Here is a 24,225-nt window from a genome sequence, read left to right on the forward strand (position 1 = left end):
TTGATAGTTTCAAGTTGTATAAATGTAATATTCAGGGAATATACACCACATAGTTGTATTACTGATTTATTACTGAACTGCTGTAGCTTTGAGAGTGATGTTATGTGCCACAGTGCTTGCAGGGAAGGTGGGGGAGTTATGGTTGTAGTACAGGTGTGTCTTTGGTGCTTTACTTTGGCAGGTTCAAACTTGCAAGAAATCATAGTCCTGCTTTATGTAATTGGGAAAAGCATAATCAAATTACTGTATAGCCGGGAGAAACAAGAATAAACATTACCTGGATTGGTTTCACAAACATCTGTCGAAGTGGTTTTCGTTCACCGATCGGCTGGCTCCAATAACATTATGTTAATACGTTTCAGTATTATTCCATGTCACTAGCAAACAAATTTAATTGATATACTAGATCGGATATTTAATCGATCAATAGAAAATGTCAAGATTTAAAACCCCTACTTGTAGTAATATATTTTTAAAAAAGTAGTTGTAACAATAAAACACATACATTTGATTGATGCAAAGTTAAAATTGCAGAGTCTTACCTCTTACAGATTCACTAAATTGGTTAGTGTGACTGGTATATTTTCTCTCCCGATTGGGTAAAAATACACACATTAGACAGTTACAACATGTGGAAATTATATATAAATAATTATATATATATATATGAATTTCTGCATTTGTCTGTGTTGAGCCAGGAGCGGGTGGAGTCGATAGAGCAGGATGATGTTGTCGAGCTGGAGATGGATGAGCTGAATCAACACGAGTGCATGGCACCTATGACAGCCCTGCTCAATCACATGCAGAGAAACAATATCACTCCCAAGGTGGACGAGGTCTGTAAACAGTAATGGGTTCGTTAACATCTGTGCCCCTTTGTTTCTGTGGCTTTAGAGGAATATTAAATATATTGGACTTTTTGTTTGCATATGATCAGTTCAGAGTTGTTACTTGACTGAGACAGATAAACATGAACTTTTCACAGATAAAAAGGTGACTTTTTCAGCCACCTGAGAATTACAGAAAGTGTCAATTTAAGTCAAGGAATGGTTATATTGAAGGCCTGGTCTGTTTTGTGATTTATCCTGATCCCTGTTCCAGGGCACAGTTCCTACAGATCTTCCACCATGGATGAAGTTCTTGCACGGGAAGCTTGGAAACTGTTCTACGCCCTTAAACATCAGGCTCTTCATTGCAAAACTGATAATCAACACAGAGGAGGTTTGAAATTCAAACTAAAGGAAATGCTGTATGAGGCATATCTATTGGAAAACCTTGTATCCGGCAGTGATCTTTTCTTTTACTGTTTGTGCTTACTGATCCATAATTTTCTTGTACTTCAGTGTTGTTTTGCTAATCCACAGGTTTTCCGTCCGTATGCCCGGCACTGGCTGGGCCCCCTGTTGCAGCTGGTAGTTTCTGGCAATAATGGAGGTGAAGGTATTCACTACATGGTGGTGGAGATCGTGGTTACAGTTCTGTCCTGGACTAGCCTGGCTTCACCCAAGGTATTGAACACACAATGATTAATTCATGTTTTCTTTACTGTAGTTAATCCCCCTCCAGGGGTAGAAATAAGACTCACATTTCATAAGTTTCCCTCATTCCAGGTATTTATTATATATGTGTCTGATTAGCCACAGTACATAGGTAACCGTCTTGGGTGTATCTTCTTAAACATCTAGCAAAACTAGGAATGGATCAAATGGTATGCGATGGGAGTCATATTTCCAGCCCTGCTCTCCTATCTGAAATGAAAAACAGATGCATGAGGTATTTAATGTGGATTTTAGTATTATGCCCCCCAGTGTTTCACTGTTTTGACACAAAGCTGCTAATTAGTGAGGATACGTTAACATGCTGGAGTCGGCATCGGAAACATGAATCAGCCGACAGTCTGTTTTATCAGTTTTTATCCCTTTTTTTTCAAATTAGGGTAATATCAAAGACGAAATCCTCGCGAATCGACTTCTCGAATTCTTAATGAAAAACGCTTTCCATGATAAGAGAGCTGTCTTCAGGCACAATTTGGAAATCATTAAGACAGTCATTGAGTGCTGGAAGAACTGCCTGGCTGTCCCATACAGGTAACACATAACAAGCTGCATTAGGGTATGGCTTAGCATTTAAAGATATTAGGTTTTGCAGTCAGCTTTGTAGATACAGTGTCAGTGGGGGGTGGAGCCCTTGTTCCGACAGTAACAGAAACCCATTTTAGGGGTAAAAAATATCTTCCTTGACGGTAAATAAATCAAATTGGGGGGATCGCTGCATTTCTCTGATGTCTTGCTAATTCAAACCCGTTTGCCTGTCTTTGAAGAGAGCATGTTTATCTATTCAGGGGATATGTGGTTTGATTGAATTTTAAATGAGTGATAAATGCAATCACCCATGTGAAAATGGATATTGGGGTACCATTACACTTGTGAGATAGCTTTTGCATATATTTAAAGAGCAGGACAGGACACTTGGTTAGAAAACGTCTGAGCAGGGGAAAAAACGAGCAACAAGTATCTTATTCCCCCACTGCCGCAAACCAGCACAGATTTTTCCGTTTTTGTAATACAAGATAGATGTGACATGGAACTATAAAGAAATGTACATCCAGCGCTCCAGGTAAGGTTTTGGTTAATTGGGTAATCTACTCTCCAATTTAGACACTATGCAAGTACAATTTATTATTAATGTATTTGTTATTTATAGTAAAGTGCAACATTACCGTAGTCATTAGTACTTTCAATAAATATTGGACATACTTTAATGTTAACTTATGGTATGCATTAGCTACAGCCTTACATTTGAACTAATGTTACTTTGAACTACTGTACAAAAACTTGGTCCTACAATAAACTACAACAATTATTCTTATTTGCTTTATTGCCCACAAACCGTGTATATGGCTATGAAGCAAATAAACAGAAACAAACCTTTTTATTTTATTTAAATGTTGCAGATGGATTGTACTTAACAAAAGGCTTGTTTCTAATATTAAAAAATAAATAAATAAAACAAAACTGTACCAATACTGCAGTAATGCAAATAAAGAAACAATAATATTTTACTGCTTTTTGATATATAAAGCATCCTGACACTCTACAAACACAGAATAGTGTACTGTATTTGTTATGTAGATTTACCTTCCAAAAATTTGTTTGACAGATAGATTCATTGGTTAGATCGAGGGGGACTAAAATGATGCCAGTCACAAACAATCATTGCAACTGAGTGGATTCAACCCTAAATTATTAATTAATGAATGAATTAATTAAAAACCTTAATTTATTGGTCACATGTTTCTAGCATTTCCCAGGCAGTCTACAATTAGCTGTCCTGGAATTTCTATGGTCCATTCTCTTGCTAGCGAATGCAGTATATTCACAGTTGACCATTGAAACACTGGGAACCAACTAAGTACAAGAAGCTTGATAACATGTGAACTCAAGCTGTGCAGCAGAATTGATTTGCGTATTCTTTAAGCATTAAATGTAACTACCGTATATAATTCATACTTTTTCATTGCGTAAAACACCCAGCACGCAGCTTATCTGGAGTGTGGTGTGCATCCAGATTGATTTACACTTCTGTATCTGTTTCTGCATGTTCTTTTGTTGTTGTGAATCAGTGAAATAAATAAAGTACTCATATTTCTAACAAATGTTTATATCCTCTTCACAGTCTGATTTTTGACCGGTTCTCTGGGAAAGATCCGAACAGTAAGAACAATTCAGTGGGGATACAGTTGCTTGGTATTGTGTTGGCTAATAACCTGCCGCCATACGATCCAAAATGTGGGATTGACAGTGAAAGGTAAGGAAAGTTGCATGTTCGGTCCTGTAACTTTTTTTTTTTTTTTATAGTAAAATAACTAATTTTAAATAATCTTATTGTCAACTCATCTTATAACCAGTGTGCTTTTAAATAGTGTTCAAGAAACTTCAGTGTGACATTTCAGAAACATGTCTTTTGTTATTGTAAATTTAATTTTGCCTGCCTCACTGTATTTATTTTCTTATCTAGATTTCAGAACCTATTCTTGTTTTCTCTCTTCCAGATACTTTCAAGCCTTGGCCACCAATATCTCATTTGGAAGGTTTAAGGATATTTACGCAGCAGCATCAGAGGTCATTGGGTTTGCAATGCAGTATTTGGCAAAGAACGAAAAGGTAGGTATATGTGCAGGAAAACTGCTCCTGTGAACATTACCTCAGCCCTCCTTTTACAGTTATGTGAAAAATCACCATTAGCACAGCAATATGTGGGCAGTACTGAATTTTAAACAATATTAAGTTTAGTCGTATGTGTTTCTTGGTTTAAGATTTATTTATTTTTTTGCTCATCGATTATGTCCATTAGAAATGATGATGTTCATATTTTTATTATCAGCAATTGGAAGGGCCGATTTTTGACTTCACAGTAAAAGAATTGAAGCATCTGCAGAATGCAAAGGAAGACAAGTTTGTTGTGTGTTTAAGTAAAGTTGTGAAGAACTTCCCCCCACTTGTTGACAGGTGAGAATTAAAGCTCTTCAAACCACAGTCTTTAAACCATTAGCCTGAGTAAAACCTATAATTGAATGAGCTTACAGTCTGAATCACTAAACAGTCAGGACGCTTTGTATGTTGCTGTGCTATCCACCAAGGTAGCTCCTTGGTTTGGATTAAAGTGCCATCCCTGGTCTGTTTTCTTAATCTGCAGCTTTTTAGAACTAGTGTTAAACATTTTCTGGTGTCATCATCCAACACGTGCAGTCAGGTATGGAAGACACCTTCACGACTATGATGTGTTGAGTAGTTGGTGCAAGATTCACAATTTAATTGCTTATTTAAATATGTTTTGTGAAATGTTTACAAAAAAACAAGCTAATTTGCTCATAGTTCAGTTTCAGTATATGACAAATTATATTGTTTATTAATTTTTAAAAGGTTTCTGAATGCTGTGTTGTTCCTGTTGCCCAAGCTGCATGGTGTGCTGAAGACACACTGTATGGAGATTGTAATGAGCCGAGCTGAGGAGGTGTCTGATATTTACCTGCAGCTCAAGAGCAAGGATTTCGTCCAGATCATGAGTCACAGGTATACAGTTAATGGGGGCATGCTGTCAGTGCATACATGAATGGATCACCTCAATCCAGGAAAGATAACTGCACTCAGAACTGCAGGCTGCTGTAGGTGTAAGGGAAGGGTAATTAGTTATCCAAGGGTAATCTTTCAGTTATTGCTGAATGAGGCAAATGTATTTCTGGCCATCCACATCTTTTATACTTTACAGTAGTCTTCCTTACTGATCTGAGCTTTTTAGTTATTATCTAAAGCTGTTCTTCTTGATCTGCCTTCATGAAGTGAGGAATTGTTTACTGATGCCGATGGCTTATTTCCATGTTGCATTTTCAGTGGCATACTGTATAATGGTGTATTATCCTATTATCCTGTCACATTTTCTTTAGGGATGAGATGAGGCAGAGGGTGTGCTTGGATATAGTGCACAAGATACTGGCGAAGCTGAAGCCAGTTGAACTGAAGGAGCTGCTCAGTTCAGTGACAGCCTTCACCACGCACCCCTCTCCAGTGTGCAGAGAGAGAATGTATGACATACTCATGTGGATTCATGACAACTACAGGTGAACCATTCATTGTGTTTCAATGAAAATATATATATAATTATATTTTTAATGAAGAAAGAATGGGCTTGTGTTTGTCCAAATTTCCCCCCCAAATTTAAAAACCTTCTAAAATAAGGGGCAATATTGTGTTGTCTTCTATGTCCATCATGTCAGTTGTTTTATTTTTACCTCTAGGGACCCAGAGAGCCAGTTGGACAGTGTCTCTACAGAAGTGTTCAACCTGGCCAAGGAGACGCTGCTTCAAGGGTTGACTGATGAAAACCAAGGCCTTCAGTACGTCCCCTCACTTTGTTTTGGCCACACTGACCTAAGAGCTTGCGTTAGAAGTCCGCTCAGTCTGCCAGTGTGCCAAAAATATGGATTATCCAGATTATTTATTCCAGCAACATTGTAAAACCTGAACTATTCCTCTCTTACTAAACAGTTTTATCAGGAAATTCAGAGAGCATGGCAATGGACAATTAAATCACATCTTATATGTATGATGTGATGTGGAATAGCAGTAATACTGTGCCCTAAAATCTCCAGTAAAATAAAAAAATTACATTTTAAAATAAGATTAAAAAAAAAAAAAAAAACTAAAATAGGAGTTTCAGTAAGTGTATTTTTCACCATTGCTTAACTGATTGATTTTAGAAGTATTTGACTTTAAATTCCATTTAACTTTTGCTAAAGCGATTTTATCCATCTGGGAGACCATTTCCCTATAAAACAAACACACATTTCAAACTGTTTTACCTGTTTTGTACTGTCATTTCTAAAAAATTAACAACCGGCATTACGTTTGATTTGATGTACCAGTTTTAACAAAAAAAATTACCAATTTTAAAACTACTTTGTTGAATCAAGTGGCTAGATTATCTCCAACAACATGTGGTATGTTGTTGGCAACAAAACTGATATTAACAAAATTATCTAACCTTACATTTTGCAGACTTTATGTCAGGAATTTCTGGAGCCACGAGAGCCGGCTCCCGACAAGCACCCTTGAAAGAATGCTGGTGGTACTTCGGTCATTGTACTCGAGTAAGATCGAGGCACACTACCTAAGCCTGGCTACCAACCTGCTGCTGGAAATGACCAGCCGAAGCCCAGACTATACACGGGACCTGTTTGAGTACCCGCTTTCTGACTGCAAGTTTCAGGTTAGTGCTAGCGGACGTACAGTTTTAAATACTGAATACATCAACGTGGCCCATGTCTTGAAATACATTATTTGTAATGCCACTAAACTAACTGAAATACTGCGTGACTGCAACACTCATCAGAGTTGGTGTGCTTTACTGTCACTGGCTTGTCGGTGATGTCAGACCAGGAAATAGACAGACACAGTACTGTGAGTTGAAGCACATTTTATTTATTAAATAAAATGTTTGGCCAAAACAGACAGACAATAAACAAAACAAACACTGAACAAACAAGTATCACGCTGGTCCAAATCCAGCACGAGTAGCAATTGTGTGTTTCTCTTTTTCACTCACGTCTCTCTCCCATTCTTTCTCTCTGAAAACCCAATGAAGAGATTCTTGCCTTTTTTTTTTTTTTGTGCCTGAGCTCGATTTGCTTGTTAATCATTCAGTCGTGCTCAGGCACTTTTGTACACGTGAAGTGATTTGGCCTACCTAAAACAACAGTGCAGAAGTACATACATTTAGATAATAATAACACAATAAATACAAAATACGCACAGGGGCGCGTGTACCCCGCCACACTTACGCGTGTGTCCTGTCAAGTCCTTAAGCCTTTTAATTCTATGTAGACTGTTTTATTTATTCAAAATGAACGTACAGTGCTAGGTAGCAACATGATAAAATTCTGAATTGGCAGAAATAATTTATCAGCAAATAGGCTGTGTGTAAAAACTGTTTTCTGTTTTGTGCTGAACTTTGTTAAACAAATTGCAATTGTAATGTTTTGTAATTGTAATATATTTAACACTGTATAGGACTGTGAAGCATTTTCTGTGGTGAAGTGTTTAGAGTTCTACCACTGTCGCTGTGAAACAGGTTCTTAATTTCTTTGCCAACAGGACTATATCATTGATTCCAACTGGCGTCACAGAAGCACAGTTCTCACCCCCATGTTTGTTGAGACTCAAGCCACGCAGAGTGGGACCCGGTACCACACACAGGATTCAGCTCAAGGGACGATTGGTGGTCAAGTTCGGGCCACTCAGGCTCAACTTGAGTTCACGCAGACGCAGGCTGCAGGTGAACAAAACAAGCTCTGCTTGCAAACCTAACAACAAGCAAACAAGAAAAAGCGTGGGAGGGTTTCTATCTGGAGCCCTTCCAGAGTATCAGAAAACATAGAACATGAGTAGAGCTTCTGTTTTTCTGTGTGTTTATTAGTTTCATTTTTTGTGTTTTTATTTGTAGCTTTTAGTTTTATGTAGCTCACACAATTTTGTTTGCTTTTTATATACTGTATTAAATTATTTTTTCAGCTACTTTACAAAATACTTGTGCCGTTCTCCTTTTGCAGTCTTCTGCAACGAAATCATTATGGTTATGGGCATATTCTTCGGGTTTCTGTGTTTTTTTAAATTTTTTTTTACATTTTGCCACAATTTGCAATTCTGTTTTAAATTCCACGAGCGTGTAAATCTTTTTTGAATTTTTTGAACATGATGATCTTTCTCTTTTAGGCCGACGCAGTTCCTTCAACTGGCTGACAGGGGGCAGTATCGACACCCTGTCAGAGTACTCTCTCCCCTCCTCCACTGATGCTCTCTCTTCTTCCTTGCTGGTTTTCGGCAAGCGAGGTGATAAGCCACAGCAGGCAGCCAGGAAACCGGTGGGGTCCGACTTTGGCAAGAAGCGACTCGGCCTTCCCGGAGATGAGGTGGACAGCCGGACTAAAGGTACAGAAAGCTGTGAATTGCCAGCCAAATAGTGAAAATGACACGAGTGACAAAAACAACTATGACTATTTAATCTACAGGAAGTTAGGCTGCTGAAATATAAACCAAACATTGTGTGGAATATTATTGTTTTGTTTTGGTGGCAGTGACAGACCAGCGAGCTGACATCCTGAGGCTGAGGAGAAGATTCCTGAAAGATCAAGAGAAAGTCAGTCTGATCTATGCAAGGAAGGGAGTCCGGGAGCAGAAACAAGCAAAGGTACAACATTGGAGGGCAAGCAGAGATTTGGATTTTTAAAGTCACATGAAATAAATCATCCAATTGCTCCACTTTGAATTACAATCCTCTGACCTAAACTGACCCTCTTATTCAGCAGCAGACACCCCAAACTTATTAACTTATAATACAAGTCATGCAAAACAAATAATTGTGAATATTGTTAAGGACATTAAAAAAGAAAATAAAAAATCAAAGTTCAGCCCTCCTTTTCACAATCAGCAGTTGAGCAGTATTTAGGTTGCGAGGCTGTGCTTGTGTTTGTATGGTTTCAATGAAGGAACTCTTCCCCTCTACACTTGGTTGTTGCAGGAGAATGTAGCTGAGCAGAAGCTGAAGCGGGAGGCGCAGGTGACTCTGTACAGGAGCTACAGACAGGGAGACTTGCCTGACATCCAGATCCAACACAGCAGCCTGATTGCCCCTCTGCAGGCTTTAGCACAGGTCTGTATTCACTGTCTTGTTTGTTTAACTCTGTCACTAGCCCTGGACCCATTTTTCATTATAAAAGTAAAGACTTTGATTAATGCTACTGCAGTACCAGCAACCACCTGTATAGAAGGACCTATAGTTAAGGCTACAATTTTAGCACAGTTACTTTTAGTGCATTTCACGGATAAGGTTTGGCAAAAAAATAAGAATTCACGGAAAGTTAATTTTAACTACATCAACATACATAAGAGCGTTTTAATAGTACACCAAAACAAATACTATAAAGGCTATTGCTTTTGACTACTGACAAGTTAAAATGTTACAAAACAATCTTGCGACTTGTGCCTTGTTTTTTAGAAAGGCTTACAACCTCAACAGATTAAACCGCATTCTAAAATACCTAAAATATCTCTGTCACGTACCCTCATCTCTCTCTCTAAATAATGTTTGAAATTCTCCCTTTCGAGTTCTCTGTTGGTTGACAGGATGGAGCAACGATGTCACTTCAGATTTTTTTAATCCTCTTGTATGGAGGTACAAACTCAGCACATCTACTTGAATGTAAATGTATCCATTTTCGCGAATGCAGTCTGTATTTAAAGTATGAACAACAGCTGCGACCACTTTGCGCAGTCAGAAGGGCTGCGAGACGATGCGTCCCTGTAAGAAGTTAGTGGGCTAGGTCAAAGGGTGGGACTGGCAAAAAGTACACAGGAGGCTTGTTCTAGTTCTCCCCGCAGCAGGGTTTTATTAAGTCTAGCCGGAGAAATGGCCATCGACCAGTAATTCAATTCACAACAAAAAAAAAAATAGAACAAAAGTAATGAAATAAAAGTAATCAAAATAAATTCCCCCACCAACATCAACAATGATAAAGGAGGAGGAGAAAATAAAAAGGTATAATCAACAAAGTCCCGCACACATTAAAATATAAGTTGAAAAATAAAAAGACATTTCAACGGCACTCCTGCGCCGACCTCTTGGGGGCTCCCGGTCCTGGGTAGGGTTTAATGCCTTGGTCCCGGGCGTTCTTCCGGGCAAAACGCAACAACACCCTCTCCAGTCTCTGCAACACAACACACTTTTACATACGTTAATTAACCCAACAGCACGTCTCCTTCGCTGTTCCCAGGACTGAGCAACCGAGCTCAGATCGTACCGTCCTTTAAATACTGTTCGACCCCGCCCTTAGCCTCGGCCCCGGTCACCGCTGTACCCAATCGGCGTACATAGTAACTCTGACTGGGGTACGTGGCGCGGCGGCCGCGGACTTCCGCGTTCGAGCGGAGCGAGCGATCTTTCTGGAATTCCCAGACGGTTCGACCTTTGTCTTTTCGCCGGTCTTGTCCCGTTTTATGCAACGCCACCAGCGATCGGGAGGATCGACCACAGCTCCGAACCGTTGCACCCCCATCACAGTCCCACAAAGCAAATAGTGAAGCTGCACAGCTAGCTGTCTGCACCTGACGTATCGCATTCATCTGCAACAGACGTGCTGTATAAACCAGGCTCTAATAGTTTTCCACGATTCTGAAACACGATTCTGTGTGGTCCCTTGAAAGCTTTTTTAAATTTTTTTTTGTTTTACAGAGAGACCCTACCCTTGCAAAGCTGCTTTTTAGTTCTCTCTTTTCTGGAATTATGGTTGAAATGGAAAAATCTAAAAGCCAATCAGAAAAGAAGCGAATCACTGAAGAAATTTTAGAAGACATGAATAACTTCCTAAGTAAAACTACAGTGTATTTCCCTCCTTTTGTCACCTGTGTTCAGGTAAGGCTAAACTCTACAGAAGGTTTAAAAGCCTAAAACACATTTAAATAATATTAATGTAAATTGCTTTGGCTTTGTTTATTGTCTTACTGATCAAATAATCATGTATTAATCATTGTAATCATTAATATTTCTTCTTTAGCATTAAAGTCGTGTTGCTAAAGTCGGTAGGTTTAAAACATGTGTTGTTCTATCAAATCCATTATATATCAAGATTAAGCATGAGGTGCACCCCTGTGGTTTAATGTTAGACAAGTAAAACAGGGTGCTGGCAATAAAGTACCACAGTGTCTTTTCTTGTAGTAAAGTACCACAGTGTCTTTGCTGGTAATAAAACAGATTTTAAGTAACACCTCTGAATACCTGTTCACCGATTTTGAGTTTGAGATCAGTGTTCTTTATGTAGGACATGAGTTACCGGCACAAAGAGCTGCTGAATATAGAGCCTACCAGTGTGAGTTCGAGCTGCCTGGCCAGCCTGCAGCAGCCAATGGGAATCTTGCTGCTGGAGGAGAGTTTAATCAAGGGCCTTGCTCCTGAAGAGCCACCTGCGAAGAGAGCCAGAGGAAGGAGAGAACTACCTCCCGATACTGCTCGTTGGATCCACCTCGCCAAGTAAGTCATTTCAAAACATGCATATACAGTGCCTATAGAAAGTTTACACCGCCTTGAACTTTTTTCACATTTTGTTGTGTCAGTGCCTCAGAGTTTCATGCATTTAAATAAGGATATTTTTCCACTTATCTACACACCATACTCCGCACTGTTAAGGAGAAAAAAGTTATATATAAAAAATACAAAACTGAAAGATCATAATTGGATAAGTCTCCACCCCCCTGAGTTAATACTTGGTGGAAGCACCTTTGGCAGCAATTACAGCTGTGAGTCTGTTGGTGTAGATCTCTACCAACTTTGCACACCTAGATTTGGAAATATTTGACCATTCTTCTTTATAAAACTGTTCAAGCTCTGTCAAATTCCTTGGGCAGCATTGATGGACAGCAATCTTCAAGTCATGCCACAAATTTTCGATTGGCTTTAGGTTGGGGCTCTGACTGGGCCACTCAAGGATATTTACCTTTTTTGTTCCTTAGCCACTCCTTGTAGCTTTCGCTGTGTGCTTTGGGTCATTGTCATGCTGAAATGTGAACTTCCATCCCAGTTTCAGCTTTCTTGCAGAGGGCAGCAGGTTTTCCTCAAGGACTTCTCTGTACTTTGCTCCATTTATTTTCCCTTCTATCCTGACAAGTGCCCCAGTCCCTGCCGATGAGAAACATCCCCATAACATCATGCTCGACCACCATGCTTCACAGTAGGGATAGTGTTCTTTGGGTGATGTGCTGGGTTTGTGCCAAACATAATGCTTTGCATTTAGGCCAAAAAGTTCAATTTTAGTTTAGTCATACCACAAAATTTTTTGACACATGGCTGCAGAATCTTCCGAGTTTTTTTTTTGCATACTTCAAACAGGATTCAAGACGGGCTTTCTTGAGTAATGGCTTCCTTCTTGCCACCCTACCATACAGGCCAGATTTGTGAAGTGCTTGGGATATTGTTATCACATGCACACTTTGACCAGTCTTTGCCATAAAAGCCTGTAGCTCTTGCAAAGTTGCCATTGGCGTCTTGGTAGCCTCTCTGATCAGTCTCCTTGCTCTGTCATTCAGTTTGGACGGCCTGATCTAGGCAGGGTCTTGGTGGTGCCATACACCTTCCACTTCTTAATAATCATCTTGACCATGCTCCAAGGGATATTCAAAGCCTTTGAATTTTTTTTTTATACCATCCCCTGATCTGTGCCTTTCAAAAACTTTGTCAAGGAGTTCTATTGAAAGCTCTGTGGTGCTATATATGTATGTGTGTGTGTGTGTATAATATATATATATATATATATATATATATATATATATATATATATATATATATATATATATATATATGTGTATATGTATGTATGTATATATATATATATATATATATATATATATATATATATATATATATAAAATATATATATATAAAATATGGATGGATGTTAAACTTGAACAAAGCAAGAAAGAAATATAAAAAAAAAACATATTGGTCTTTTAAAGCACTGTGTTTTAAACTTGAATTTTGCAGGCTATACAGATCTCTAGGAGATTATGATGTCCTTCGTGGCATCTTCAGCGGCAAGATTGGAGCCAAGTCAATCACCAGCATGGCATTGCAGGCTGAAGCCAAAAGCGACTACGCTGAAGCTGTACAGTTATACAATGAGGTGAAAAAAATCATTAAACTAGATAGATAAATAAAATCATCATCATAATATATTGGAAAAGCTCACTGCATCATTTTTCTAAAATGTATTGCTGAAATACCCACCATATTTTAAATAAGAAAATCTATTTTAGGTCATAATGGGTCTTTTTCGTGGAGAGGTGTGTTTGTCTAACAGTTGCAGTGGAAATGTCTTTGCTAGGCTCTGAATACAGATGAGTGGACAGATGGAGAGCCTGCTGAGGCAGAGAAGGACCTATGGGAGATAGCAGCTATGGAGTCATACAGCCACCTCACTGAGTGGAAGTCATTGCAGTACTGCTCAACGGTCAACATTGATGATAGCAGTCCAGCTGACCTGGAGAAGATATGGGGCGATCCTTTCTACCAGGTGATTTATAGGAATTTAAGAAAATATATTTTATGATTTTTGTATATATTGCCTACATTGTTGGGCTGTGGAAAAAAATGTGGGCTGCAAATGTTTACTAATTTGGACTTCCTGGCAACAGAATCAGCCAAGATTCAAGAAAAGATTTTGCCTTGCAGTAGATACTGTAAACCTTGATATAGCTGTTGGTTCTGTTTTTGTACTATTTTCAAGAAACTCGAAATTAAGACTGATGAGTAACAAAGAGTAAAACTGTTTTATTCCATATTATAGAGCATAGTGTGCAATCAATAGCTATTTAAAATAGCAATTAAATGTGCATCAGATAAAGTGATAATAAAATAAGTTTACAGTAAACACGTTCAGGACGTGTGACTTGATCAGCAAAAATCTTAGTCTTATTCTCAAAACTATCCCTAACTGATAACTACTGCAATTTACACATTTCGGTTCAGTGACCTTATAAGTGTGCTGATTAGTTGTGGGTTTTGCTGCTGCTCTTTTAGGAAGCCTACTTGCCGTACGTGATGCGCAGCTCAGTGAAGTTACTGCAGCTGGGGGAGCTGGACCAGTCTCTGCTGACCTTTGTGGACAATGCAATGAAGGTAGAGGAGAGGAAAAGCATCATTGAGACCAGTTACAGCCAGGAGCTCAGTCTGCTCTACATCCTGCAGGATGACTTTGATAGAGCCAAGTACTACGTCAACAACTGCATGCAGGTGTTCATGCAGGTAAATGTTTTTTTCTTTTAAGTTTACAAAGGTGATTGAGGGGTAGTATCTTTCCCAATGTGATTTTGTATTAATGAATACAGTTGTATTAAAAAGCTATTGTCACATCCATATAAGTACAATACCTGTACAAGGAATCTGGCCTTGCTGTGCTTCCTATGTTCCCCGATCATTTGAAATAACTTTTTGGCATTATGGTCTGCTTTGTGCAACTCCAGTCTATCCTGAAGCTTTGAGGTATGTTTTCATTTTTGGCTTCAGTCCTGGGATCAGCGTCTTAATTTTTGCCGGTCAGGTAGTAACACGGTGCACACCGCTGAAAGTCGTTGAAAAACGTGAGACATTTTCAAGTGACGTTCCTGGTCTGGGTTGTGTGGCAGGCAGAAACAGACCCAGATTGACTCGCTTCCCAAATCTGAAAGAGCACAGGCCACTACTTGGTACCTTGTGTTGTGTGCCCATCCTTCTCTGGACTCTTTTTTTTTTTTTTTTTAAATGTTCACATTTTTTGGACAGCCTGAAGTAAATTGGGTCTGTGTTAGTCTTCTGTGTTTTTTATTAGGTGGAAATGTGACGCAAGGCAAAACATGTTGTGATGCGTGCCATTTTACTGTTTTACGTTTTTTTCTTTGAAAATACATGTAAAGAAATGTTTATTTGAATATTCAGATATTTGTCCCAGCTCTAGTTTAAACTCTGATATTGGATTTTTAATGAATACTGTCCAGAAAGACTGTGCACATTTAGTGTTTATAAATATGTGTGTTCATTTCTTTAGAACTATTCCAGTATTGACACTTTGTTGCCTGGGAGTCGTCTCACCAAACTGCAGTCTGTCCAAGCTTTAACAGAGATACAGGACTTCCTCAACTTCATCACAAAAGATGGTAAGAGTTTTTTACTTAAATGCAATTAAAGCTGTGTCTTTATATTTTGTGTCATATACACATTCTTAGCAAAAACATATCACATTCTGTGTACAGAAACCCACATCACAGTACAAGATCTAAAAATCTTTAAGAAAAAAGTGTAACACCAGATTGTTTCAATAATAATTCTTCTTCTTCGTAGTTTCACCGACTTCACTTAAGAGACTGATCAGAATATGGACGGACCGTTACCCTGATGATAAAATGGACCCCATGAATGTTTGGGATGACATCATCACAACTCGGTAACACTGCCATTTTATTTAGTTTTTTGTCTCCAATCCACGATTTGCATAAGAGTTATTGATATAGAGTGTTATATATTAAAAAAACTGTTGTGGGTATCTAAATTACAGATTTTGTTTGTTTTGCATATTGTATATCTATCGCAGAAAGGTAAATCCAAATGAACGTAGTGATTAGACTTCATAAAAGTTTCCTTTTTTTTAATACAGTAATTACTTTTACTGATTTCTTTCTGGCTCTGTAAAAGTGCACACTAAATGTCAACCTGTTGTATTCCAGGTGTTTCTTCTTGGATAAGATTTCAGGGAAGCTCACCAATTCAGAAGCAGATAACAGTATGGAGGTGGATGGAGGCGAGGACACAGGTGTGAAAATGGAAGTGGATGAACCAGAAGACATTGACTCCATGATAAGAGGTTGCAAGTTCAGTATGAAACTGATGATGGCTGATAGTGCAAGAAAACAGGTAAACACACAAACGCAGCAAGTATTAATAGTTATATTTTAGTCGTCTTTATTTAGTTACCTGTTCAATTAAGTATTAAGTGCATCCCTAAAAATATGTATAAGTTAGAACCCCAACATGAAATATGCCCCCATCTAGATCGATTCAATCGCATCAGTTTGGGTTTAGTTAAAATTTTTAGAACCCCGAAATCTTTTCGTGTTCGGGGTGGGGTTGTCCTGTGAATGACCCCATCACGATGCAGAAAATTTAACCCAAACCTGATCTGAAAAGATCATCCGGAGACACCACCTAACTCAAGCAGTGAGCAGCAACGTCCCAGTGCGTGTCATCTTCCAATTAAAGCTACAGTACCACATTAGCTGCGCAGTACACAAGAGTATTGTCATTTTTGCTGTCACAAAGTGTCTCTCTGGGTTTCCAATGAAGTGCACTCACACAAGTGCAGCATGGTGGAAGAAGAAAGTTGTGCTGCTGAGTTTCTGGTCTGGAGATGCAACTCAACTTCAGGCAAAGTCTGGATGTAGTTTTAACTCCACAAAAAAGCTTTTCTTACCTATCATATTAACTCTATCACCAGGATCTGCCAATGCACATTAAATAGCACAATACAAATATCAATGAAGTGTTAAAGAAAGGGTTTCTCTATTGCAGAACAATTTTTCGGTGGCCACCAAGTTGCTGAAAGAGCTGCACAGGGAGTCAAAGAACCGGGGGGACTGGCTGGTCCGCTGGGTTCACTCATTCAGCTGCTTCAGTCACTGCCGCAGCCAGACCCAGAGCAGCTCCGAGCAGATCCTGACTGTGATGAAAACCATCCCGCTCTTAGGTACTGTGGAAGTCTCTTTAAACCACTGGTTTTACCTGGGGATTTGCTGACACTTGGGGATATGGTATTATAGCTTTCAATCTATAACTTTTTCGTATCCAGCGTGCAGCATAAATAATTAGTTTTGCTCATGTGGGACCCTCCCATATTTTCAAATTACAAGCTACTTGCTCTGTACATTGTGCATGAAAAAACGGTGGATCACAGTGTGAAAAATGTATTGCAAGCTAACTTAATTTAAGGAACATACTTAACATTTTTCTGTCACAGAGGAAAGAAAAATCGACTATACGAAGGCAACTACTCGCATTGTGAGGGACCAGAACATCCTTTTAGGCACCACTTACCACATCATGGCTAATGCTCTGACCAGAGACAGCTCGGCATTGGAACACATTGGGGCAGACAAAGCTGGGAAAGTCCTGGATCTCTTGGGAACCACATCTGATAATCTTGAGCAGGTATGAATTATGATGGTTTCTGTAGTTCCGCTGCCTCACTATTAAGGTTATTGCATTGCTTTTGTATCGATGGTGCAATCTCTTGTAGTGCTCATTGCAGTGCACTCTCTGAATCTGTGCAGGTAGTGGTGGGTCTGCACAGGAAAGCCCTTCAGCACCTGCAGAATGCTGTGAAGAAGGCAGAAGAGGAGTTGCAGTCCCGCTCTGCAGAGCACGTCGATATCCCTGGAGCCATCGAGGCCTACATGACACTGGCGAACTTCTGTGACAAACGACTGCGAGAGGAGGAGGAGAGTGCTAAAGGTCAGTCTCAAAACTTGACTCCTGCCCTGTGGTTTGCAGCAGGTCCTTGTAATAGATGCGCTGTACAGACTTTACATGGAAGCTGTTGAAATGTTTATTTTAATAGTAAAAATGTGTGGATAGGTGTATGGATAATGGGGGGGGAGTTGCTTTTGTTTTTGTTCCTGCTTTACAGAACAAAATAAATATTATGTGAGTTAAAAATGTGTAATTTATTATTTTTTCCAGTTTCCACATTTTCTGAACTTCCAAAATTCCCAGCTGTTGTGGTGGACACAATGCTGAAAGCCTTGAAGCTGAATTCCAAAGAGGCCAGGCTGAAATTTCCCAGGCTGCTGCAGATCATAGAGCTCTATCCAGCAGAGACAATAGACCTTATGGCAAAAGAGGTCTGGTACATTCTTCAATAAATGTTAAGCTTCTCTAACGCATACTGGCATTTAACCCACCTTGGAGCAGTATTTAATGAAGCCTATGTGATGTTTACAGGTTTCCTCAGTCCCCTGCTGGCAGCTGATTGGCTGGATCAGTCAGATGATGGCCTTGCTTGATAAGAAGGAGGCTGTTGCTGTGCAGCACGTCATCAAGGAGATTGCGGAGTGCTATCCGCAGGCTATCCTTTACCCGTTCATGATCAGCAGTGAAAACTATGACTTTGAAGATTCAGCCATTGGCCAACGAAACAAAGAGTTTGTCACAAGGTAACAAGAGCCATGATAAAAAGAGGACCAACACTGTAAGAGTGGGTTTCTTGTGTTGAAATATTTCTTAAGCATATACTGCTTAAAAATGCAGCACAACTTAACAAATTAAAAAAAAATAAATAAATAAATAAATAAATAAATAAAGTGTGTGTGTGTGTGTATATATATATATATATATATATATATATATATATATATATATATATATATATATATATATATATACATTTCCGGTTACAAAATTCAGTCAAACTTGAATTTGTTACTTAACAAAAGACAGCACAATAATCAATTTCTGCTTCAAAATGCCACCAAATACACCCGCAACCAATGCAGATTAAGCAAGATAAACACAAATTACAAAAGGTAATTTTGAAGTACATTTATAATAATAATAATAATAATAATAATAATAATAATAATAACTTAAACCTTCAATGTTATTTACGATTCAACCTAAAAAAGGCATCAGAATAATATTCATCATTGGATTTAATGTAGTGTAAGACTGAAATATTCACGTTTATTTATCAATTCGGAATTGGAGGGCTGCACCTTTTTAGTTTTGTTTTGGACTATTGTGTTTCCTATAGAGACCAGTGAACTGACCATAATCAAACTAGATGTGACAAAAAGAGAGACACAGGAAAAGCGATAGAGAGAAGCAGCAGTAAGATATACTCCTTGCCTGTACTGTGTGAACTACGCTGTGGTCTGGTTTGAGAAAATAAATAACAAATTTTGGAACGCTTGCAACGCCCTGAATCAATACAAATACAACTTTACTGTAGCATGGTCTGTTCTGCTGCACACAACTCGGCTATCCTGTTGTCTTCAGATATTTAAAAAAAAAAAGTCCAAACGCTGCTCTTTTGAGACATATTTACTGCAGGTTGATCGCACGCTACACGGCACTGCAAGCACGCTACACGGCACTGCAAGCACGCTACACAGAATGTTTGGTCAAGCGTGCCTGACCAAACATTCAATTCTGTGCTGGAAGGTAGCCGATTTTGTGGTTTTTTTTTCTCCTTATGTTGGTGCCATGTTGATAGGCTACCGATTATCGGTGCACCCCCAATTTTAAGGAATCTTTTTTAATTCCCATTTATTTGTAGTTATTCCTGTGGTTGTGTAGGGTTATGCTTGATTTATTCATGGTTACCTTACTCCAAGGAATATCACGTCATTTAAAAGTTTACATCAACTGTTTTTTCTTTTTCTTTAATATATTAAAATGGTCCTTTTGATAACTCATGAGTAAATGTTTTGCCTATATGTTAATGTCTCTTTCTTCATCTTTATTTCATAGGTTGAAGTCCCAGCTAGATAAGGGGGGTGTTGTTAAAAACTTTATTGATGCCTTGCAGCAGCTCACCAACCCTGAAATGCTCTTTAAGGTAGTGCTGACTACTAGTGTTGAGAAGTATATTCATAATAATTCAATATTACTGGTAATTGTAACTTTTTTTCTCTGCTGGCAGGACTGGGTGGAGGATGTGAAGAAGGAACTGGAAAAGCCAAAGATTGATAAGAAACTGCTGAAGAATATGTATGAAGAAATGTATTCAACCCTGGGGAATCCAAGAGCTCAAGGAATAGGGGCTTTCCGCAAGAAGTTTGCTCAGGTTCTGTATCGTTTTAATGCAATTAAACATTAAGAATAGCTAAGCTTTAGGTAGACTCGCTGTAAACCTCTTTGTTTTACATTACTGTACCATAAACATCCAGCTATCTGGTGTTAGTTGTAGGGGTAGCGTTGAATAGTCAACTCCCACGTCTCGTGTTACTGTGAAGTAAGTTGTGAAATGCGCAGTTTCAGAACAGTATTATAAACAGTAATAGAGCCCACTACATTATCAAATACATTTATTAACTTTTTTTTTTTTTTTTTTAAAGTGGCAGCTTGCTGACCTATTTGACTATTTTTACCTCAACTATTTCACTGTCAAATTAGTAATCTATCTCCTATTTGGTTATCCTGAAGGGAAACTCATAATGCCTCCAGGACAACTAACTAGGGATAGAAAAAAATACATATGTTATACATTGCGGAGATGAGGGAACTTATGTTATATAGTGTTTTGAGTTTTAGTTTTAGTTGCATATTTAAAGAACCGCTTACCCAACTGTGTCTGGTTTAGAAAGTTTATAAGGACCTGGTTTAGAAAACGTATAATAATCTCAGGTCATATTGAGGCTGTTTGTCTGTCCGTTCAACAGTCTCTGTGTGTGTCTTTAGATTTATTTAGCTATCTAAAGAGCTGCTTGTCTAATTGTGATCTAACCTGTTAAGGACCTTCTTGAACATGAGTTGATGAGTGTATCATGTTCTTGGGGTTCATGCAGGTGGCTTGTCTGCTGGTCCCAGTCCCTGTCTTTATGCAACACTTGTCAGATTTATATCAGATGTCAGATTGTGATGAATTTTAGCACTGTTATCACTTTTATTGTGTGTCTGTCTGTTAAATATATTTATTTATATGAAACCAATTACAATGAAGCACAAGTTGTTAACTGTCAGAATCGTGGGGTATATGAAGGCACCTGCTTCTCTATATTTCCGTCTGTATATCATACTAAGTTATAGTAGATCTAGAGAAACTTTTACACAATTATGATGAAGCTTGATCATGAAATAAATCAACTGAAGCTTTTGAGAGTATAGGAATCTGGGATAATTTGAATATTATTATTTTTTACATATGCATGCAGTAGCTACAAGTCATGGTTATCTATTTTTTCAATGTACTTCTAGCTCTGATTTTGAATTTACAGCCGTTGCAATGGATGAATGGCACTGACCTGTGTTTTTCCTACAGAATTTCAGCAAAGAATTTGATAAAACATTTGGAAAGGGAGGCACAAAGCTGTTTGATATGAAGCATGGTGCCTTTAAGAAGGCTACTGATTTGCTAATAGATGTACAGAATAAAGCAAAAGAGAAAGAGCCTGGCAACCTGAAGGAGTACTCCCCATGGATGAGCAACTTTAAACCAGAGGTCCTGAGAAATGAACTAGAGATCCCAGGTTTGTGTATGCAAGCTGAGGAGACTGAGAATGCAGCAACTGAAGCGATGGGAATGTCTTTGTACATGTGGCTTTGTTCCTTCTTGGTGCTGCTGCAATGCAAGCTTACTGTATATATCGCAGACATCAGATACGTGTAAATAAACAACGTGTATTTTTATTTCAATTATAAAAACGTGATTTACTGTTCTACACAACATATTTTTAAACTACATGTGAATGTTTTATTCCACTGTTATATGGCTTACCTGTAAAATAATAGGATTTTCAATCAAATATAAACTAGTAGCTGTGGTGACATCACCAGTAAATTATGCAAATTAGTACCATCTTCAGTAATGTGTCCCAAACCTTCGAATGTCAAAATGTACCCTTCGCTGCAGCCTTAACGTTAAGGGAAAAGTGCTTTTGCACAGGATGCACTGTCATCTTTATATTGTGATTTTGAAGGGAGTTTGAGCTGGGCGCTTGCAGAATTCCATGGGAGGTAAAAGTGTCTAACAATAGTTTATTTGCTAGAAGCTCTTAGGTTATTGTCATAACTCTGGTTCCCTGAAATAGAAATGTGACTATTACCTCATGGGTATTTAATCCTTTGATGACATCTAACCTGAATAGATATTCCAAAACTGCATGTAGTGCCAGTGACGCTGTCGCCCACGAGGGCATAAAAGACACTGTTGACACTCAAAACGTCATCGTTTTTCCCTCAAGACTGCTGCAATAAGTTGCAGCCACCTTGAAGGTTAATGGTTACATTTCTATTTCAGGGAACCAGGGTTATGATAATAACCTAACCTTCCCTGTCAAGTACGAAATGTAACCATTACCTCATGGGTAGACATACCAAAGCTGTCGCAATGAAAACTGCAGAACAAGTGAAAAGCTACAAGGCTCTCCTAAGGCCACCTTGCGCATTACCATGAGGAACCCAGTAAAAGTAATAGGGCTAAAGAATTGAGGGGGAACTCACCTCCAGTTTTATGATGTAAGGGTCGAGCTCGAGGGCACCCATAACACTCTTGTTCCAAAATCAAGGTTTTTGTGGATCCACGAAATTCAGCCAATAGAACCGCGTAAAAGTGTCGGGCGTAGCCCACACTGCTGCATCACAAATGTCCTTGACAGATGCACCCTGGAATAAAGCCCACAAAGTTGTCATGCCCCTGGAGGAATGGGCAGTGAGCTTCTCTGGAGGGGGCAAGTTGACTCGTTTTATATGCAGTCTATGATCCATCTTGATAGTGCCTGTTTGGACAGAGCTTTCCCATGGGACTTATTGATCTTTTCTGAGCACAGCGGGAGCATGACGAGTGCAGGAAAGGCATACAGAAGCTGCCTCGGTTACTATTATTTGAATATATTTTTTTATAACAAAAAACAAAAATTTAATTTTACACTTCAACCGAAGCTAGCAGCTTACGAGAGAGCACCGGTAGCCGACTTAAGGCTTTCGATCCTGGGGAAGGAGCAACAGAGCTGCCGGCTTTGCGCAGAGCACAAGGCCGCTGAGGGACTACCGAACAACCACGACTGAGTGCACAATACGTGAAGTCATTTTTACTAAAACACGTAAAAACAGTTGCAATAAGCAAAAAAGACAAATGAACAATCAGATATAACAAACACTGTGTCACTTATCTGTTTGTAGATCTCTCTCTCGGGCAGTGAAAGGAAAAATGATGATGTTTTCAGTGTTAGCAGTCCTATTATACCTTCGGGGGGCGGGCCGCGACTGTATTACTGGCACTGTGCAGCTTTGGAATATCTATTCAGGTTAGACGGTATCAAAGGATTAATACCTGTGAGGTTACATTTTGTACTTAAAAGGGAACTATAGTTTTTTAGATTTACTAAAGTTAATGAAGTTGGTAGCCTATGTTATACTGCAGAGCCCTGTGTATAGTCTATACAAAGTGAGTCCCATCGTTCATTTACACTCATTTGGAGGAATACGTAAAAATATAGTTTTTTACATAGCATGCTGGAATCTAAAAGTTAAGTCATACAATAGTTAGTTTAGTTTAGAAATTAATAGGCTAAAGTTGCTTAACTTGTACTGCAAACCATTGTTGTAAATTCAGTATATTACTAATCCAATACAATGTGGATTTTATTTGAATATGATAGTTTTACAAAATGCCAGTAACATCTAATCAGGGCCCACCCATTTGCCTAATTGTGTAAGACTTAATACAAAGCTGTCTATAGATAGGTCAGGGAGCAATGGATGTGGATCAGTAATTTGCTAGTACAAAAGGCTGAAGTCTTTAGATTTCACTGAGCGGATATTATTTGTACAGGAAAGCTTTACAAAACACCATTAATGTCTAACAGAGAGTATCCCTTGCCGAATTTGCTGACTTGTAAGTCACTTCTTCCCAAACTTCATAAAATGATTTGAGGGTTTCTCTCTTAATTTAGGACAGTATGATGGCAAATCTAAACCGTTACCAGAATACCATGCAAGGATTACAGGCTTTGATGAAAGGGTATGTGACCTTTTTGATATTATCCAGTCAAACAAAGTAAATACATTTTTTAAGGGTATTTGGTCAGTATTTGGCCACTACCATTTTTATAGTTTAGTCATAAATTAGTAATGAGAATATATATATATTTTTTTCTAATTTGTTTTTAAAGCAGTGCTATCCAAGCCTCAATCCTACATTTCTAATGAGCTTTATTAACAATATTACTGGTCTCTCTTTTATTGTTCTGAGGATTATTTGATTCTTAATTTGTTTTTCTTTGTTAATAATTAAGGATATGCAAATATTTCAAATACAAGAATATAGCTGCCGTGTTTGGTCACATATCATAATGAAGCTAGGCTTACAAAGTGAGTTTGACCACTTGAAGCGATTAGGTACAAGGAAGCAGCAGCAACTTTCCATGTATAGCATTGCCTTTG

General features: G+C 38.5%; 1 protein-coding gene across 2 annotated transcripts in view; it reads left to right on the forward strand.

The window, feature by feature from the left end:
- prkdc (protein kinase, DNA-activated, catalytic subunit) overlaps positions 1 to 24,225 on the forward strand; it is a 68,218-nt gene that overhangs the window by 34,659 nt on the left and 9,334 nt on the right. The window contains exons 47-78 of one of the 2 annotated variants that reach the window (XM_041247648.1): positions 699 to 836; positions 1,102 to 1,221; positions 1,365 to 1,508; positions 1,936 to 2,087; positions 3,676 to 3,807; positions 4,052 to 4,163; positions 4,384 to 4,508; positions 4,923 to 5,072; positions 5,444 to 5,617; positions 5,795 to 5,893; positions 6,555 to 6,765; positions 7,650 to 7,830; positions 8,268 to 8,483; positions 8,630 to 8,742; positions 9,073 to 9,204; positions 10,783 to 10,962; positions 11,369 to 11,577; positions 13,084 to 13,222; positions 13,424 to 13,612; positions 14,119 to 14,343; positions 15,122 to 15,230; positions 15,415 to 15,517; positions 15,798 to 15,984; positions 16,639 to 16,813; positions 17,084 to 17,274; positions 17,397 to 17,577; positions 17,806 to 17,966; positions 18,067 to 18,278; positions 19,594 to 19,681; positions 19,766 to 19,909; positions 21,104 to 21,311; positions 23,736 to 23,803. In XM_041247648.1, coding sequence (XP_041103582.1) covers positions 699 to 836; positions 1,102 to 1,221; positions 1,365 to 1,508; positions 1,936 to 2,087; positions 3,676 to 3,807; positions 4,052 to 4,163; positions 4,384 to 4,508; positions 4,923 to 5,072; positions 5,444 to 5,617; positions 5,795 to 5,893; positions 6,555 to 6,765; positions 7,650 to 7,830; positions 8,268 to 8,483; positions 8,630 to 8,742; positions 9,073 to 9,204; positions 10,783 to 10,962; positions 11,369 to 11,577; positions 13,084 to 13,222; positions 13,424 to 13,612; positions 14,119 to 14,343; positions 15,122 to 15,230; positions 15,415 to 15,517; positions 15,798 to 15,984; positions 16,639 to 16,813; positions 17,084 to 17,274; positions 17,397 to 17,577; positions 17,806 to 17,966; positions 18,067 to 18,278; positions 19,594 to 19,681; positions 19,766 to 19,909; positions 21,104 to 21,311; positions 23,736 to 23,803 — 4,968 coding nt within the window. The remainder of the gene's footprint in view (positions 1 to 698; positions 837 to 1,101; positions 1,222 to 1,364; positions 1,509 to 1,935; positions 2,088 to 3,675; positions 3,808 to 4,051; positions 4,164 to 4,383; positions 4,509 to 4,922; positions 5,073 to 5,443; positions 5,618 to 5,794; positions 5,894 to 6,554; positions 6,766 to 7,649; positions 7,831 to 8,267; positions 8,484 to 8,629; positions 8,743 to 9,072; positions 9,205 to 10,782; positions 10,963 to 11,368; positions 11,578 to 13,083; positions 13,223 to 13,423; positions 13,613 to 14,118; positions 14,344 to 15,121; positions 15,231 to 15,414; positions 15,518 to 15,797; positions 15,985 to 16,638; positions 16,814 to 17,083; positions 17,275 to 17,396; positions 17,578 to 17,805; positions 17,967 to 18,066; positions 18,279 to 19,593; positions 19,682 to 19,765; positions 19,910 to 21,103; positions 21,312 to 23,735; positions 23,804 to 24,225) is intronic. The other variant, XM_041247649.1, reaches the window with a different exon arrangement.

The sequence above is a fragment of the Polyodon spathula genome, chromosome 4 (assembly GCF_017654505.1).
Source record: "Polyodon spathula isolate WHYD16114869_AA chromosome 4, ASM1765450v1, whole genome shotgun sequence".
In the NCBI taxonomy this organism is placed as follows: domain Eukaryota; kingdom Metazoa; phylum Chordata; class Actinopteri; order Acipenseriformes; family Polyodontidae; genus Polyodon; species Polyodon spathula.